Source organism: Erythranthe guttata, chromosome 4, assembly GCF_056151865.1.
Source record: "Erythranthe guttata isolate IM_541 chromosome 4, IM_541, whole genome shotgun sequence".
Lineage (NCBI taxonomy): Eukaryota > Viridiplantae > Streptophyta > Magnoliopsida > Lamiales > Phrymaceae > Erythranthe > Erythranthe guttata.
In genome coordinates, this window is record NC_142536.1 from 16453489 (window position 1) to 16471934 (window position 18446).

General features: G+C 39.5%; 1 protein-coding gene and 1 pseudogene across 1 annotated transcript; both read left to right on the plus strand.

The window, feature by feature from the left end:
- Positions 1 to 5154: 5154 nt before the first annotated feature.
- Positions 5155 to 6978, plus strand: LOC148771277 (putative carotenoid cleavage dioxygenase 4, chloroplastic pseudogene; annotated as a pseudogene).
- Positions 6979 to 15627: 8649 nt separating this feature from the next.
- LOC148771278 (6,7,8-trihydroxycoumarin synthase-like) lies at positions 15628 to 17485 on the plus strand. Its single transcript, XM_088817679.1, has 2 exons — positions 15628 to 16531; positions 16704 to 17485. Exons 1-2 carry the CDS (start codon positions 15641 to 15643, stop codon positions 17325 to 17327), a joined length of 1515 nt encoding a protein of 504 aa, XP_088673805.1. The 5' UTR covers positions 15628 to 15640; the 3' UTR covers positions 17328 to 17485.
- The last annotated feature ends 961 nt before the right edge of the window (positions 17486 to 18446 follow it).

The window sequence follows — 18446 nt, forward strand, 5'->3', positions numbered from 1 at the left end:
AATTATTATTAAATTTATAATTTTGTAATATATTTGGTAAAATTCCATGGAAGACCAAAGTAAATCGTATTATCTATAAATGACAGAATGGTTAAATATTAATCTTTTATTATTTGGTGTAAATTGTGACGAAACTAGTAGAAGATTAAATAAACTATTTTTCCATAAAAATTAGATAAATTGTAGAATGGTGTGCTACGAGTGTGAGATAACCCCATCTTTTCACCAACAAAAATAAATTTTGGGAGAAAAATAGTGTTAAAGGATGGGAGATGGCTTGAGACAAAGACAATAAATTATATATATAAATTTTATATACGTAAAACAAAAACAAAAACAAAAACAAAAACAAAATTATGAGGGCGTCATGGCCCCCCTCTCACCTTAGTAGGTGTTACAGGGGTTAATTTATCACCGAAATTTTCCGCCCGTACGGCCTGATTTGCCCACCAAATCAATCAGCCTTCCTCACGATTTTCTTCGCACAAACACGCACAAACACAAGTCTTTTCAGCCACGTAAACGAATACAAGAGTATGCAGCGGAAATCAAACACACAAACACGTTTACGGGCAATGCCCAACCTTTATATTAATTCCCACAACGAATACAAAGGAGACTAAGGTGCACACACAAAATCCTCACTCAGAATTGCCCAACAATTGCAATCTGAACTCTCATATGCTAGATACCTCGGATTTGTGCACTCATAGCCAAATAAATACAAGGAAAAGGTAGTTTTCACACAAAACTACCTAAGGACACATGGCAGCATACAAACATGACACTTGGCTAACTATTACAAGTAATAAGGGGCAGTTTTCATGCATTTCCAGGCCTCAACCGCTCCATAACTGCCTCAAATCCGCCCACAAGGCTGATTTCCGAAGCCCAACTTGACCGGGCGCGCCCGTGCGCGCCAAACGGCCCAAACAGCCCGGCCGGTTGCTAGGCAGCCCATCTGCCTTGCCTTTTCCGCACGTTTGCCTTCCTTTACCGATTACTTGCCAGTCTTTGCCCACACGGTCATCGGCACGCCCGCTCATCGGGCTGCCTTGCTTGCCTTGCCAATTTTGCCCACACTTGTCAAGTCGTGGTCGATTTCCCTCGAACGTTCGTTTGCCCACGTTATCGGCCACATGCCGATTATTGCCCACGCTTTGTCCGTCTTTGCTGCCGAGCAACGCCCGTGCCATCCACAAGTACTTTCGATCACCGTTCCCACTTGAATCAAGCCGATCCTTGCTTTTCTCGGCCAAGCACCCCAAATGCTTGCCGATCACTCGACCACTCATTGGCCGATTGTGTGGCTGCCTTGTGCCAATCCCCACTTGGCACCATTTATCGGTCATGACTCGGCCACACTCGAGTCATTACCGATATCACCGATTAAGGGGGTAACAGACCTCCCCCACCAACGGTGTTCGACGCCCTCGTCGAACCGACACCATCGGCTTCAGCTTTCCACTTGTCTTGCCACCGTCTTCGATTGTGCTTGAGCACTAGCACCACATCGAAACCCAAAATATTCCAAGTCTGATCCCACGAACTTCCCACAAATTCTTTCAGCCCTCGGAAAAACGAACGCCAACCACGTTCAAACGGCAGCACCCAACCACAAGTGAAAATACTAGTTTTTGGCACAACTAGTATTTTATCTTGATTGTCCAGCCAACCAAGAAAGGAGATCACCAACCCACGGAAATCACCCAAGCACGGCTCCCATTTCATCAACAACAGAAACCAGCCCAACAAAAACCCAACATGCCACAGAAATTCAGAGAATACCACATTTCGAACCCACGAGTTGTGCCACGCACGGCAGCAACTTGGAACAAAAGTAAGGCCACACTGCCCATTCATAAGCCCAAATGAATACCTCAACTTGCCTTCTGCCCATGACTCGTTTCTCGGCAATGCACGTACAAGCAAACCAGCCCGAGAATTCACCGTCTTGTTTCTAACGGCTGCAATTTGGCTCGATGACTCCTCGTCGTTCGATTCTGCCTCCAATTGCACCGCAGCCAACATAGCCACCGGTTTCTTTCCCGCCTTTGCTTTCGTCACGTACGAGCATTCGACGAAGCATGGATGCTCTTCATCCATAATCATCAACCCACCGAGAAACGGTATCACCGCAGCCTTGGCAGCAAGTAGGAACTCTTGCCCCAATATCACATCGAAATCGTCTAGTGGTACGGCAGTCAGCCCGCACTGCCCTTTCCAAGAACCGATCACTAGATCGACATCGGTTCTGCCTTTCACCGGCCCCGCCTCTGAATTAACAGCCTTCACTTGACTTGCATGTTTTGAGAGAGTCAAGCCCAGCTTCTTGACTTCTCTCTCGGCAACGAAGTTGTGAGTTGCTCCCGAATCAACCATCGCCTTCACTTCTTTGCCATTGATCAGCACCGTGGCATACATCAAGCCCTTGGTGCCGTTGGGTGCCTTGTCCACGACCAAAGCACTCAACAACTGAATCGGATTCGCACTCCTCGTCTCGTCCGACTCCTCACTATCCGACTCCCGCATCAAAGCATTCAACTTGCTCCTCTTAGGGCAGTCCCTCATTCGGTGGTTGCCATCACATAGAAAGCACCCACGGTTCTGTTTGTTGACGACGGGCTGTCCACCGGTCTTGGCATGCGCCGTGGATCCCTCGCCATCACCGCTCTCTTTTTGCTTCCAATTTCGGCCACCCTTGCCACCGAACTTCTTTCCCTTGGACTTGTCCTTCTTCGAGCATTCCTTATCGGAATCATCGGCCCCCATCACCTTGTAATCGACAAGTCGGTCCGCTGCCGAGATGGCACTTGGCAGATCCTTCACACCTTGTCTCCGCAACTCGGTTTGGGCCCATGGCTGCAATCCAGCCATGAAGTTGAACAGCTTATCTTCATCGGACATATCACGTATGTCAAGGAGCAGAGAACTGAATTCCTTGACATACTCCCTCACGGTTCCCTTGTGCTTCAATTGCCGAAGGGATTCCCTTGCAATCCAGCCCACGTTGCAAGGTAGGAATTGCTCTTTCAACTCCCGTTTCAGCACCTCCCAAGTCTCGATCTTGACTCGGTTAGCACTTGCATCGTCTGACAAACGAGCACGCCACCACAACTTTGCATCGCCCACAAGATACATACTTGTAATGGTAACTTTCTCGCGATCCGGAACCTTCGCTGCCTCGAAGTAATTCTCCATATCCCACACGAAGTTTTCAACTTCTTTGGCGCTGCGTACACCATCAAACGCAGTCGGTTCCGGCACACGAACCTTGGATCCCGATGTTCTGTCCTCAGAACTCGAGCCTTCATTACGAACAGCCCTCTTAAGCACCGCCAGATCTGTAAGCATCCCATCAAGCTTCGTCTCAACGGCATCAATGAGGAGTCCCATCTCCTCGGCAACGGACGTGAATCTGCCCTCCACAAATTCGGGCAGATCGTCCAACGATCTTGACAAACGATCGATATCTCGCTTCCCATCAGCAAGTCTTTGTAAGATCGGTGGATCCGTTGGATCTAGGGGCGGCCCAACCAAGGCTTCAAGACGTTGCAGCCTTGATTCCATATCTAGCAACATCACACGAGTAGGATTTGGATTTGTCGAAGAACCAAAATCTTCAGCCATGCCGAAACAGCAACACGTTCAGAACCCTTGAACCTGGCTCTGATACCAACTGTTACAGGGGTTAATTTATCACCGAAATTTTCCGCCCGTACGGCCTGATTTGCCCACCAAATCAGTCAGCCTTCCTCACGATTTTCTTCGCACAAACACGCACAAACACAAGTCTTTTCAGCCACGTAAACGAATACAAGAGTATGCAGCGGAAATCAAACACACAAACACGTTTACGGGCAATGCCCAACCTTTATATTAATTCCCACAACGAATACAAAGGAGACTAAGGTGCACACACAAAATCCTCACTCAGAATTGCCCAACAATTGCAATCTGAACTCTCATATGCTAGATACCTCGGATTTGTGCACTCATAGCCAAATAAATACAAGGAAAAGGTAGTTTTCACACAAAACTACCTAAGGACACATGGCAGCATACAAACATGACACTTGGCTAACTATTACAAGTAATAAGGGGCAGTTTTCATGCATTTCCAGGCCTCAACCGCTCCATAACTGCCTCAAATCCGCCCACAAGGCTGATTTCCGAAGCCCAACTTGACCGGGCGCGCCCGTGCGCGCCAAACGGCCCAAACAGCCCGGTCGGTTGCTAGGCAGCCCATCTGCCTTGCCTTTTCCGCACGTTTGCCTTCCTTTACCGATTACTTGCCAGTCTTTGCCCACACGGTCATCGGCACGCCCGCTCATCGGGCTGCCTTGCTTGCCTTGCCAATTTTGCCCACACTTGTCAAGTCGTGGTCGATTTCCCTCGAACGTTCGTTTGCCCACGTTATCGGCCACATGCCGATTATTGCCCACGCTTTGTCCGTCTTTGCTGCCGAGCAACGCCCGTGCCAGCCACAAGTACTTTCGATCACCGTTCCCACTTGAATCAAGCCGATCCTTGCTTTTCTCGGCCAAGCACCCCAAATGCTTGCCGATCACTCGACCACTCATTGGCCGATTGTGTGGCTGCCTTGTGCCAATCCCCACTTGGCACCATTTATCGGTCATGACTCGGCCACACTCGAGTCATTACCGATATCACCGATTAAGGGGGTAACAGTAGGGAAGGGGGGACTCGAACCCTAGACCATTATCCTATTGGTAAAGGTTAGGTACCAACTCTCCAATCGAGGGTTGGTAATGACAAAATATTCTATGTTACCTAAATATACATTTTAAGATGACAACGTCCACCAAATAATACCTTATTAGTGCCTTAACGCGTTTAGTAGGTAACTGAATCCAGAGATTTCGTGCATATTTAATTTTGTGGAGGGAGTAATACTTACGGTCAATTTTCAAATTTTGTATCTCTATATATAAGTATCATGCATATTACCAAGAAAATATGTAGTTAAATAAAACAAGTTAGGAGTAATAATTAAGATAATGGAATCTCTTTCTTCTTCCTTCCATGCAAGAATATTTCCTCGAAATAATAATATTAATGTTAAGAAGAGCCATCAAAAATTTACAGCCGTCATCAAATCAGCCAAGCCTCTGGCAATGCCGGCGCCGGAAAAGCTCTTCCGCCGCCGGAAATACTCAGCGCTGCCTCCCATGAAAATTAACTTGATCGAAAGAATCTTCAAATCCATGGATGATTTCATCTCCACGTTCCTGGAGGACTCACCCCTACACCCCTCCATCGACCCGAAGAAAGTGCTCGCCGGAAACTTCGCGCCGGTGGCTGAGCTTCCGCCCACCGCCTGTGAGACAGTGGAAGGCTACCTTCCGAGCTGCCTCGACGGCGCGTACATCCGCGTGGGGCCCAACCCTCAGTTCACCCCTCCCGGCTGCCCTTACCACCTACTCGACGGCGACGGGATGCTCCACTCCGTCAGAATCTCCGGCGGGAAGGCCACTTTCTGCAGCCGCTACGTCAAGACTTATAAGTACCAGGTGGAGAAGAAAATGGGTTACCCCATTTTCCCGAGTGTCTTCTCTGCTTCCGCCGCGCGGTTTGTACTCGCCGCCGCGCGGGTGCTCGCCGGGCAGTTCGACCCAGTGGCCAACGGCTTCGGGCAGGCCAACACGAGCCTGGGCTTCTTCTGCGGGAGGCTGTACGCCCTGTGCGAGTCCGATTTCCCCTACGCCGTCGAACTCACTTCCGGCGGCGACTTGGTGACCGTCGGCCGCCAGATCTTCCACGGCGAGCCGTTCACGAGCATGACGGCCCACCCGAAGTTCGATCCGGCCACCAAAGAGGTCTTCGCCTTCCGGTACAACATACTCCGGCGCCCTTTCATGACGGTGTTCAGAATCAGCCCCGACGGGAGGAAGCAGAAAGAGGTGCCCATATACTCGTTGGATCGCGCCTCGTTCGTTCACGATTTCGCCGTCACGCAAAACTACGCTGTATTCCCGGACACTCAGATCGTGATGGAGCCGATGGAGATTCTCAGGGGGAAATCTCCTGTGGGAGTCGATCCACGTAAGACTCCGAGGATCGGAGTCATGCCCAAGTACGCCGACGACGAGTCGGAGATGACGTGGTTCGATGTTCCGGGTCTAAACATTTTGCACGTGGTGAATGCATGGGAAGAAGACGGAGACACAATCGTTATGGTTGCGTCCAACACTTTGACGGTGGAGCACGCCATGGATCAAATGGAAACGAGACAGCTGTCGTTGGAGAAAATTACTATTGACGCCAAGGCGAAGAAGGTAGTGGCTAGGTTTCCGGTTTCCGACAAGAACCTTGACATGGGAGTGATCAATCCTCAATATGCCCAAAAGAAGAACAGGTATAGCTATAATATACATAACTATACGTATCTAATTATGCATTATCCATTAGAGTTTCTTCTAACTATGTTTCAGGGGTGAGTGTAATTATTGATACCACAGGGACCTTAAAGTTATTTTAGCATACCTCAGGGGTGTGGGTGTAATTTATCCATATATATAATATACTACACTCCTTAATTTAAATGCATGCATGCACTGGCTAAAAGTAACATATATATACAACAGGTATATATACGCAACTGTGACAGACCAGTTGCCTAAAGCAGCGGGGGTGATGAAAATAGACCTATCGATTTCGTCGGGGCCACCTGATGGTAATAGTGATGATAGTATAGTGGCGAGCCGATTATACGGGCCGGGCTGTTATGGAGGTGAACCTTATTTTGTTGCGAGGGAGCCCGATAATCCAGCTGCTGAGGAGGATGATGGCTATCTAGTGACATATGTGCACGATGAGAACACAGATGAATCGTGGTTCTTGGTTATGAATGCCAAATCCCCGAACCTTGAAATTGTTGCTAAAGTTTGGTTGCCTGGTCGGGTGCCCTATGGCTTCCACGGCTTATTTGTCTCGGAAAATAACCTTAAACCGTAAGACAACTGTCTTATAAATAAATGTCTAGATAAAGTATTTTAATTAATCGACTTTTGTGTAATTACTTCTGTAGGATTACTATTATGTTCGTTTCGAATTAAAGTATCGTTTAATGTTTCGTCATGTATTAGAAACAACGAATGAATAAATATGTATGAATTTTAGAAACATTAACATACAATTTTATTTAGTTTAAGTAATCATAAAATTTTTTATTGTTTTAAATTAATCAACAACTAATATATTGAGTTCCTTAAATGATCTAATGATATCAGTCAGAACAAGGAAGCCATCATTTACCAAACCAACCCACAATGAATAAGAAGTGCCAACTATTACATTGGTATATTGAAGGTGAGGAAGTTGTGGCTGAAGGACGCATCGCATCGGTTGATCCAAGCGCTAAAGTTCATCATGCTCCTCTTGGAAGAGATTTTTGGAAGGTTTGGGTTGACCACGTTTACAATGACGATCTGCGGTTGGTTAGATCCAACGATGAATTCAGCAAGCTCGGTGAGGATTTAGGCAGTACAATTGCGTGGCCAAAAAGTTCTATTAAAATCGCCATTGAAGGTATTATTCATTAACTGTATGGTTTTAATCTGATACATATACTGATTATATACAATATTTGTTGTTAATTGTTATTCTTTCTTGTCATTGGTATTGACAAATTCGTAATATTTATTGTCGTCGGGGAAATTGAGGAAAGTTGTGGGAATGTGAAGAGTAGATGGATATTTTACATGAATAGCATGTAAGCTTAGTCTCTTTTTTTTTTTTTGAAACTACGACAAGTTCAATGTTAATTTTTTTTGTCTTAGCATTCGTACTATGTTTCGAGTACATGGACAAGTTGATTAGAATATTATGGATGGTTTTGTGATTTTGATTATTCAATTTTGAATTCCTAATTTTATTTTACATTTAGTTTTTGTTAGTTAATGGAATAGTGAAATTTGATAAATATATTGTACAGCTTGAAGCAGGTAAAAAACGTAAATAACTTATTACATTTTATAAAACAAACGTGTAGGGATAGATATGAACAACAAGTGCAGAGTGTATTAACAACAACAAAAGTGGCGTATTGTTACTGCATTAACAACAACGCGAGCAGCATATTGTTAATATACTAACTACAAGCCGCAAGACATATAGTTAAAATGTTAACTACAACAGTCAGAGAGTATTGTTACTACTCTACCGGCAACACGGGCCAAGTGTTGTTATTTCCTCTATGACTACATGCGTGATGGCTTGTGGTATGTGTTTTAACAAGTTGCGGAAAAATGTTGTTAATATATTACAACGGGCATGGAACCATTGTCGTCACACTATTTACGAGACGTAGGTGCGTGTTGTTAATTACATTTAACAATACGCGTAACGTGTTGTCATCGGTTTTATACAACGGCCATTTATTCAATCGACAATGTTCGAAGAGCGTGGTGAAATGTAGCAATGATTTAACAACATGAAGATTGACCGCACGCGTCTGCGTGTTGTCTATCGCAGTAACAACACGTAACGCATGTTGTTAAAACACGTTTTTCTTGTAGTGCATGCATGCAATTCTCTCAAGAAAATCTAATGTTGGAGCTAGTTTTCCCCGAAAAATAATCTGAAGATTATATGGGGAGTTAGATGTTACACCTGGTTATTTATACTGAGTGGATTTGAATCGCAGATATGATTAAGTAACTATCCACTAAGTACACATACACAGGGGTGGATCTAGGAACTTTTTGGTGGGGGCTAAAATATGGGTGTTAATTAAGAGAAGGAAAAATGTATTTTTTGAGCTAAAAGTGTACAAAATTCAAATCTTGAGGGTAAAGTCTATAAATTAACATATAAATACCAAAAATAAATTATTTTTTTAAAAAAGTGGTAGGAAAAAAAAAACCTGCAGGGTCGGAAGCACCCCCACCCCCACATCTCTATATTGGTCCGCAAGTCTGTGGATTATATGTAGATTTATGGTTCAAATCCACCAAATATAAATAATTAGGTGTGACATCTAACTTACCTAGATTATACTGTCAAGAATTTGAGTAAATACTTGTCAATATTAATTTGTTGATAAATCTTACTAGTAGTCTCCCTTCGACTCATTTAATATTCTAAATTACATTTAACGGTCTCCTTTTAATCTCTTATCTCTAGATTGTCTTATATATTTTAGTATTCCTCACTAAGATTTTATCATTTAACATAGGGTAAATTACAACCATCACTGAGGTATATTCAAATTACAAAAATCCTCCTCTTGTTTGGATAATTACAACCACCCACTCAACTCCTCAAATTTAGTGGAATCTTCGAGATTATATGGAATATTATCTCTGTTGTACTCGTTTTATACCATTCGAACTCTACATTTTGAAGCAAGATGATCATAATATGTGTTTTTTGGCTTGTATATATCAGATTGTGGTGCATCATAAACTGTATTTTTACATAAAAAGAGTACAAACTAGAGCACATTCCATGAAATCTAGATAATTATGTTGAATTTGACACCATAAGGATGGAGGTGTAAGGAAAAATCATAGTTGAGGAGGGTAGATGTAATTATCCAAACAAGAGGGGTTTTTTCTTAAATTAACCATACCTCAGGGGGTGTTCGTAATTTACCCTTTAACATATCAAGGAAAAAGAAAAAGCAAAATTTAGTTAACTTTGAAGATTTCTTTCAGAGTGGAGATGAACTATTATGTAGTTATTTTTACTTAATCATTAGTGTTAATTTATATGCCTATGAAAATCTACTCATGCTGTTGAGACATATTAATTGTTACGACATTACGTGTGGTAACAGAATTCTTGTGTGTATACATAATTAATTTACTAAAAGATAAATAAAAGAACACAATAATTTAATGTGGTTCGGATACAAATGTACCCTACATCCACGACGACTCGCAAACTAGTTCAGATTTAAATGTACAATATTGGACTTAATAAAATCCCTCTTTATGTTATATGCCGTTATTGCACACGACTCGAACTTGTTGATATTTAAGCAATTCCTCCATCCGCACTTTTGGACTCCCTCCAATGATGAACTCCCTTCAGACGGCGGGCCGACCTCTCCCGAGATCTTTTAAGCACTTCTCTCGAAACGCCGATCTTCTTTATGGCCTGGTAGAAGAAACTCGTCGTGTTGCCACACCTGACGTGCAGACAGGGCTGCAGCACCGGCTGCACCCTTCAAAGCCTTTATGCTGGAATTTTTCGATTAAAACTACATGTTCTTACTGGTTCGGCTTATATAAGGACGAAAATAAGCCTTCTAAACCTAGCTTAAACCTAAAGAAATCGATGTAACTAGGTAATAGAATCCTAGTCGATTTCTACTTCTATTCTAGATAAGTACAAAAGATACCTAACTAGAATATAATACATGGAAATAAATCTAAGTCATAATAAAAATATTCCAAGAATAGGACTCTAATTAATTCCAAAATAAACATGAAAATAAATTTTTACCAATCTTTGAATTCGAAGGTATGACGGATTTCTTCAATCATCACTAACAGAAATCTGGCGCCAACAATTAGCAAATTAGTAAATACTAAAAGGACATGTAGTATAAGTATACCTTGCTTAATATTAACTTAAAATGAAAAAATATTTTGATGCCAATCCTCTACATATGTGCCATGATTTTCATGTTTTTTTTTTCGTTAATGTCTATTTTTAGTAGTTTTTCATATTAGGCAGGTTATCGTCTATTCTATGATAGACATGAATGGTGTGATCATAGTTTGTTTGGGTCTATTTATTGAGTTGTCTGTTTGCCGCATGATGCCACACTTTTTGCAGCCGTTATACTTGTTCCGCCAATCTTTTGTGGTATTGTAAGTGGCCTTGACTGTTATGGTGAGGTGAACGGGTTTTTTGGATTTCCCCAAGTTTTATGTGATCATTCCCATTCTTCTGCCATATCTTTATTTTGGGTTACCTGTTTTGCCAGTGTTATCTCATTTTAATAGATTTTATTTTTTGACAATTGATATTTTTAGCTATTTTTTAGAATGTACCATTTTGCGTGAAACTCTTTATGTATTCATAATATCCATTCATTTACTCAATAAGCGCAATACTATCCAACAACTCACTCCAACTGCATTGCTTATTTGAATTTAAAAGCATCTCAAACTGCTTGTTTCAACATTTTAAACTTTGTAGAAAATTAATAAATTTCGGCCAAAATCAAAGCTTGAACATTTGCGTCAAAATATATGTAAGGGCAATTGCTATAGCTAGGGTGAACATAAACCCAGCAAAACCGCCCGCCCGTCACACATTTATATATATACATATATAGTACGTCAAATGTCAAGTAACACTAGATTTGGTAGTTCAGCAATCAGCAGCAAAAATTCATGTTTTGTCAAGTTTCTCCTTATACACACAGATTCCTTCCAACCAACAATTTTCTTCGATTGAACTTGAACTTACACTAAATATATTAATTCCCATAAATAAATAAATAAAAACATCGTACAAATCAGCCAGGCAAGGTTCAAAACAATTGCCATTTTATTTCCCCTAAAAATTGACTTTGTGTTGACCCAGTGATTGATGTTGGCCAAGTTTCTCCAGAAGAGTGTTTGTAGAGAAAAGAAAAACAGGGGAGGAGAGAGAGAGAGAGAGAGATGTGAGAGTGAAATACTTATTTTTTGTTGGTATCGTGTATTTGTTCAACCTGCCAAATTGAATTAGAATATACCCTTCAATAAAAAAAATATAAATTAGAATAACATCAAAATACAGGCCAAATTGAATAAAAACAAATTTAGGGGTCAAATTACAATTTATGCTAAATTTCTGAAACTTAATTTAAGGACTTGATTGCAATTTCCCCAACCCCCGCGCCACCACCAGCAACCACCGCCAACAAGAACTCGATGAGCTTGTCTTTACTGCAGAAAGCCGATAACCTATTGGAGACAAAAGACAACCGTAAACCTAATTAATATATTACTAATACAGTAGAACCTCGATAAATTAATAACCTCGGTTAAATAATAGTTTTTCTCAATCCCGACTCGGTGAAAATATGTTAAATTATTAACTCGATAATTTAATAATTCGCTAAATTAATAGAATTCCCCTAGTCCCGACTGTATAAATTTATAGAGGTTCAACTGTATATACATTCATGTTCCAATAAATTTGTAAAATTAAATTTAAATCAGTATACTTTAAATTTGCTATTTTGATGTATGTATTAATTAATTTAAATTGATTTTTCATGATATTTACACACTTCCACTTTTAAAAATAAATTATTGTTTCAAATTTTACTTACAAACACGAGCTTCTATTGTTTTTAAAGCATCTCCACACATGACCTTAGTTGTCAAAGGTAGGAGTTTTTAAGTCTTTCACCAAGCATACATAGTTTTAGAGAATTTTGTTTTCCATAATTAATCTTGTAAAATTTTAGTCATGATGGAAACCGATTTTTAATTAGTTTTGTCCATAACAAATATAAAAACGTGGTTAGATATATATTTGCCTTTTTTTTTTTCTTTTTTCTTGAGGAAAAAAATAGGAGATTGTTAGGCTTGCATAGCACGTAGGGTTAGAAGAATATCATCTTCCAAAATATTCGAAACATATATCGCAACTAACCTATGAGCTAGGCGCGTTTCCTTTCCTTGGCAAAAAATGCATCAATGGTCCGTGTTTTTTCTTCAGCCTAGTGGGTATATAGTAAGAAAGCATGGTGTCATTTGACCTAGGTTTGAATTTTTCTTCCAAACGTTCTCTAGATCAAACTCGTGACTCGTCACACACTAGTAGAAAATTTGCTTATTACTACGAAACTTTTTGCTACGGTAAAAAACCGTAATAAAAGGTACCTTTTACTATGGAGCAATTTTAAAGTCATAGTAAATACTAGGATTTACCGTTACAAAAAAGTATTTGGTACGGCTATTTACCATAGCAAAGTTTTGGTCACGCCCGTATATGCTACGGGGCAAATTCGTAGCAGGTGCGTAGCAAAAGCCTTTTTAGTACGAATTTGATACATTTTGCTACGGTTAATGATCGTAGTAAAAAATCATTTTTCTACTAGTGACACGTGGTGAGATTAGCATAGTGTAGTTTATTACAACAGATGCAACAACAGATGCATGCAGCTCGCGTGTTGTTGCATGAAACTCGAGATTTACCTAGTCCACCTATAGGTAATAGGCTGTAGGTTCATTTATATATGCCTACTATTTGTCTCTACATGTCACTCTCACTCGGGGAACAAAAGATCAAAATAACACCCAAAAACATTAATGCATGCCCACATAATTAAATAAATTCAATTCCACCAAAAATAGGTTGTTATGCATGAGAATAGACCATGGAGTCATGGACCATTTTGGTTAAGTATCGATCCATATTTTTCATGACAGTTTCCTAAAAAACACTTGCCCACGCAAAGATACACCACTTATCTAACTTCATACCAAGGCTAATTGCTTGAATCCAAATCACCCGAGAATTTAGATTTATTTGTTTTACGTTTTCTAAGTAGAGATTGTCACACGTAATTTATGCCTAGTATAATTTATCGCTTATACTTGATTACGGGTTGGCATTGAATAAGAAATCGGTAATTTATGCAGTATATTGTTTGATTGATAGTGGACTTGGCCATGTTCGTCAAAATAATCGATTAGGATGATGCTGGGACAACTGTTCAAATTCCATTGCAATGCCGCGAGTATCTTGCGGACAAAACGGATATTTGGAAGAAGAAGGGTTAATGGCAAAGAGGCCCATAACAAGGGCACTTTTTAAAAAGGAGGACATCCAAATTTTTTGTCTTTCAAATATTTCCAGTTCATTCAAATCTATTTGTAAATAAGGAAAACATTTTTATATATACCAAAATGACCCTCAATTCCTAGAAACCAAATAATTCAACTCTAATTTCATGATTTACATCCCAATTTAGCCCAATTTTACCAATTAACTAATTTTGACCATAATTTCAATTTTGACCGCCACCACCGGAGACCGCCGGTCGCCGCCGTGACCACCGGTCTCCGGCATTGACTTTTTTTTTCTTTGAAAACATTTTTTTTCCGGTAGGTCAACCACCGGGTCTCCGGCGTTGACTTTTTATTTTATTTTTTTAATTGTTTTAATAAATATTACTGTCTTGGCTGCTAAATTATTGTCTCCGGCAGTTATTCAACTGTCGGAAATAGTAATTTAACTGTTAATTACTTGACTCTTTTTTTCTTAAAAAAAATATTTTAATTAATATTACTGTATTGGCTGTTAAATTACTGTCTCCAACAGTTATTTAACTGTGTGAGACAGTAATTTAACTGTTGATTGACGTTTTTTTTTCTTAAAAATAATTATTTTAATTAATATTATTGTCTTGGCTGCTAAATTACTGTCTCTAACAGTAACTTAACTGTTAATTGACTTCTTCTTTTTTTGAAATTTTGTTTTTCTTCAAAAAAATTATTTTAATTAATATTACTGTCTTGGTTGCTAAATTATTGTCTCCAACAGTAATTTAATTGTCTGAGACAGTACTTTTACTGTATTTTAATTTTATCGTCTTGGCCTACAATTTTGCTGTCTCCGACTGTAATATTACTCTTTGACCACAATATTACTATCTCATGTAATAATATTACTGTGTGGGACAGTAATGTTAGTAATATTACTGTTCGGAAAAATAATATTCATAATATTACTGTTCCAAACAGTAATATTTATGTATGAGACAGTAATTTAGCAGCCAAGAAAGTAATATTACTTAAAATAAATTTTTCTAAGAAAAAACAAAATTTCAAAAAAAAAAAAAAAAAAGTCAACGCCGGAGACACGGTTGACCGGGCGAAAAAAAAATTATTTTCTGAAAAAAAAAATTAAAATAGGGGTTAATATGATATATTTGTTTAAATCCTGGGTCAATGTGTAATATTAAGGAAGTTAGAGTATAATGGATGGAATTAATAAAAAATATATTATGGAGGGTACTTTAGACTAAAGACATGGGGATGAGTTTATTTGAAAGACTGTTTTTGTTGTGGACCAATATGCATTTAAGTCCCTTGTCATGTCTTTCTTTACCATTTGTCCATAAAAGAAATGCTAAAATAATTTAGAATTCTTTTGAAAATCCATCATGTATAGTAGAGAATTGTAGGACAATGTTGTGCGCATGCAACATATAATTATAATTACAAAGATGCAAAACTATGTTATTATTATGTAAAGATATGTTTGTCACCTCCATTCTAGATTCATATATACTATTTTTTTTTTCCTAGAACAATGGCGCGATAACGCGACTCACGATATTTCGCGCCGCTCCGACTATCCATAGATATAGCCTTGATATATGGGGACCATAGATCAAGAATTTCAAATGATCATATAATAAATTAGCTAGCTGGAGTATGCTAACTTAAAATGAGATGATACATAAACCAATCCAATTAAAGTTGTCTTAGCTGATTCCCTTTTTCAGAATTAGGAATTCTATCAACTTAATACCTTCCATTAATATTGCCTAAATCCATTAACCCCATGCAGGCATGAAATTAAATCTATAAATAAAGACAGCATATATTTTCAAGAACCATAAAACAAAAAAAAAACAAAAAAAATATTAAAGAAGATGACACCAATGACAATACTTGTGTTTTTATCTCTTCCTATACTCCTCATTCTCTATTTTCAAAATCACAAAACAAAACCTTCCCGAAAGAATCGTCCGCCGGGGCCTCGTGGGCTTCCATTCATCGGAAATTTGCATCAATTTGACGGCAAAAATCCCCACAAGTATCTATACACCCTTTCGAGACAATACGGTCCAATCATGTCAATGAAGCTCGGTTTCAGACAAGTGCTTGTGATCTCCTCCGCGAATACGGTGAAAGAAATCATGAAGTCCCACGACTTTGCCTTTTCGGGCCGGCCCGTCCTCGTCAGCCTACAGAGGTTGTCTTACAACTGTCTCGATGTAGCGTTCTCGACCTACAACGAAACTTGGAGGGAGATGAGAAAGATTTCTACCCTCCATCTCTTTAGCCTCAAGCAAGTCCAATCTTTCCACCCCATTTGCAAAGACGAAGTTTCTAGAATGATCAAGAAGATATCCAAGGATGCATCCATGTCTAGGATCACTAATTTGAGCGAGGTCATGATCTCGTTTACGAGCAACACGATATGTAGGGTCGCGTTTGGCAAGGACTATGGGGCCGAAGGGTACGAGAGGAACCGCTTTTTCCACCTCCTGCATGAAGCTCAAGCCATGCTCGGAGGGTTCTTTGTTGGGGATTATTTGCCTTCGTTCGCATGGATTGATAAGATCAACGGAATGGCTAGGAGGCTCGAGAAGAATTTCAACGACTTGGATTCTTTCTATCAAGAACTCATCGAGGAACACTTGGATCCGAATAGACCGACATCAATGGACGATGACATTCTCGGTCTTCTACTTGGGATTAGAAGAGATGGATCATCTTCCATTGATATTACCTTGGACCACATCAAAGCACTCCTCATGGTATTTTTTCCTTCAATTTAATCCAACATATTAATAAAGAACCATTTCTCATTAGGGTTAGTATAGATAAAAGCTCAATCTTCCCAAATACTTAACAATCAAAAGGTTAACTATAATCTTGTCAGCCAAACGAGGCCTGAGTACTTTTCAAACACATCTTTTCAATTTGCAGAATATTATATCGGGTGGAGTAGATCCGAGTTCAGTTGTCCCAATATGGGCAATGACGGCCCTAATCAAGAACCCTTCGATAATGAAGAAAGTCCAAACGGAAATACGGGAATTCGCCAAGAACGAGAAAAAAGATTTAATAGACGAAGACGACATTGCAAACCTTCCGTATCTAAGGGCAGTCATAAAGGAAACTTTCAGATTGTATCCACCAGCTCCACTTTTAGCCCCAAGGGAGACCATGCAAAAATGTACCATAGATGGTTACGAAATCGAGCCCGGAACTTTGGTGTACATCAATGCATGGTCCATCGGAAGAGATTCCGAGATATGGGAAAACCCTAACGAGTTTTCGCCAGAGAGATTCTTGGGGAGCGGGGTGGACGTGAGGGGGCGGGACCCGGAGCTTATTCCGTTCGGAATAGGGCGTAGGGGTTGCCCTGCGATATCGATAGGTATGGCGAAAGTCGAGATTTGTTTGGCCAATCTATTGAACGAGTTCGATTGGGAATTGCCTTACGGAATGAAGGGTGAGGATGTTACTTTTGATGCATTGCCTGGAATGGCAATGCATAAAAAGAGTGCACTTTGTGCTGTGGCTAAGCCTCATGTTAATGGCTACTAATGAAGTATGTTTGCCAAAATTAATGTTGTCATGCATGATATTTAAATAAATTAATTAATTTGTCCTGTACTGTGAGCTTGTGAGTGTGATGTCTTGTGAAATTTAATAAATAAATAAAAAAGAATTGGGGTTTTTGTTGCGGTCGCTACGTAGAATTTATCAAATTTTCCGAGTTTTCTAGAAACTAATTGTTGGTTGGATCGTTTTTCTTTTAATCGACCGAGTACTAGGAAAGTACATACAGTAGAACCTCGATAAATTAATACCCGATAAATTAATAATCTCGCTTAAATAATAAATTTTCCCGGTCCCGACTCGGGGACAACGTGCTAAATTAATAATTCGCTAAATTTATAAGATAATACACATTCGAAAAATTTAAGAAGCCCCATATAATATATAAATTAATAATGCATAAAAACAATTCTTAAAGTACATGCTATAGTACATATTTTATAGATCTATGAAAGCTTAATACAATATAATTTAATTGTTGCTTGTTTCTTATTGAAGTTCAGTTTTGTCGTAACTCAACATAAAATCGTTCTATACCATTGCTACTTTAAGAGATTCCGTTCGTGAAACGAGCTCTATAATGCATTGAACTAATGGTACAGTGAATAATATACACATAAAAAAATAAAAAAAAATGTATTTATTGAAAATAATAATAAAAGTAATTTTATAAATTAATAATTTATTAATTAATGTATAAATTAATAATTATTAATTTATCGATAAGTTAATATTTCGCTAAATCAATGAAATTTTGATGGTCCCAACGGTATTAATTTATAGAGGTTTAACTGTATATGCATATACACATAAGAAGGTCCTTGTCGTATAGATAGGGTTGAAAATTAAGTTCAAGTTACTCGTTACTCGTTACTCGATTCGAGATCATTTGGTAAAATCATCTCTGTTTGTTAACGTGGCCAATCGCATTCGAACAAATAATTTTGTTTGATAAGTTGCGAAGTCCTGCCGAACTCGAGCTCTGAGTTCAATTACAAATTACCCTTTAAAGTTAGGATGTATTCGACAAACACCCGACACAATAGGCGCAGTACGAAAATCAAGCAAAAGTCGAGGGGAAATTTATAATTTATAGATTTAGTT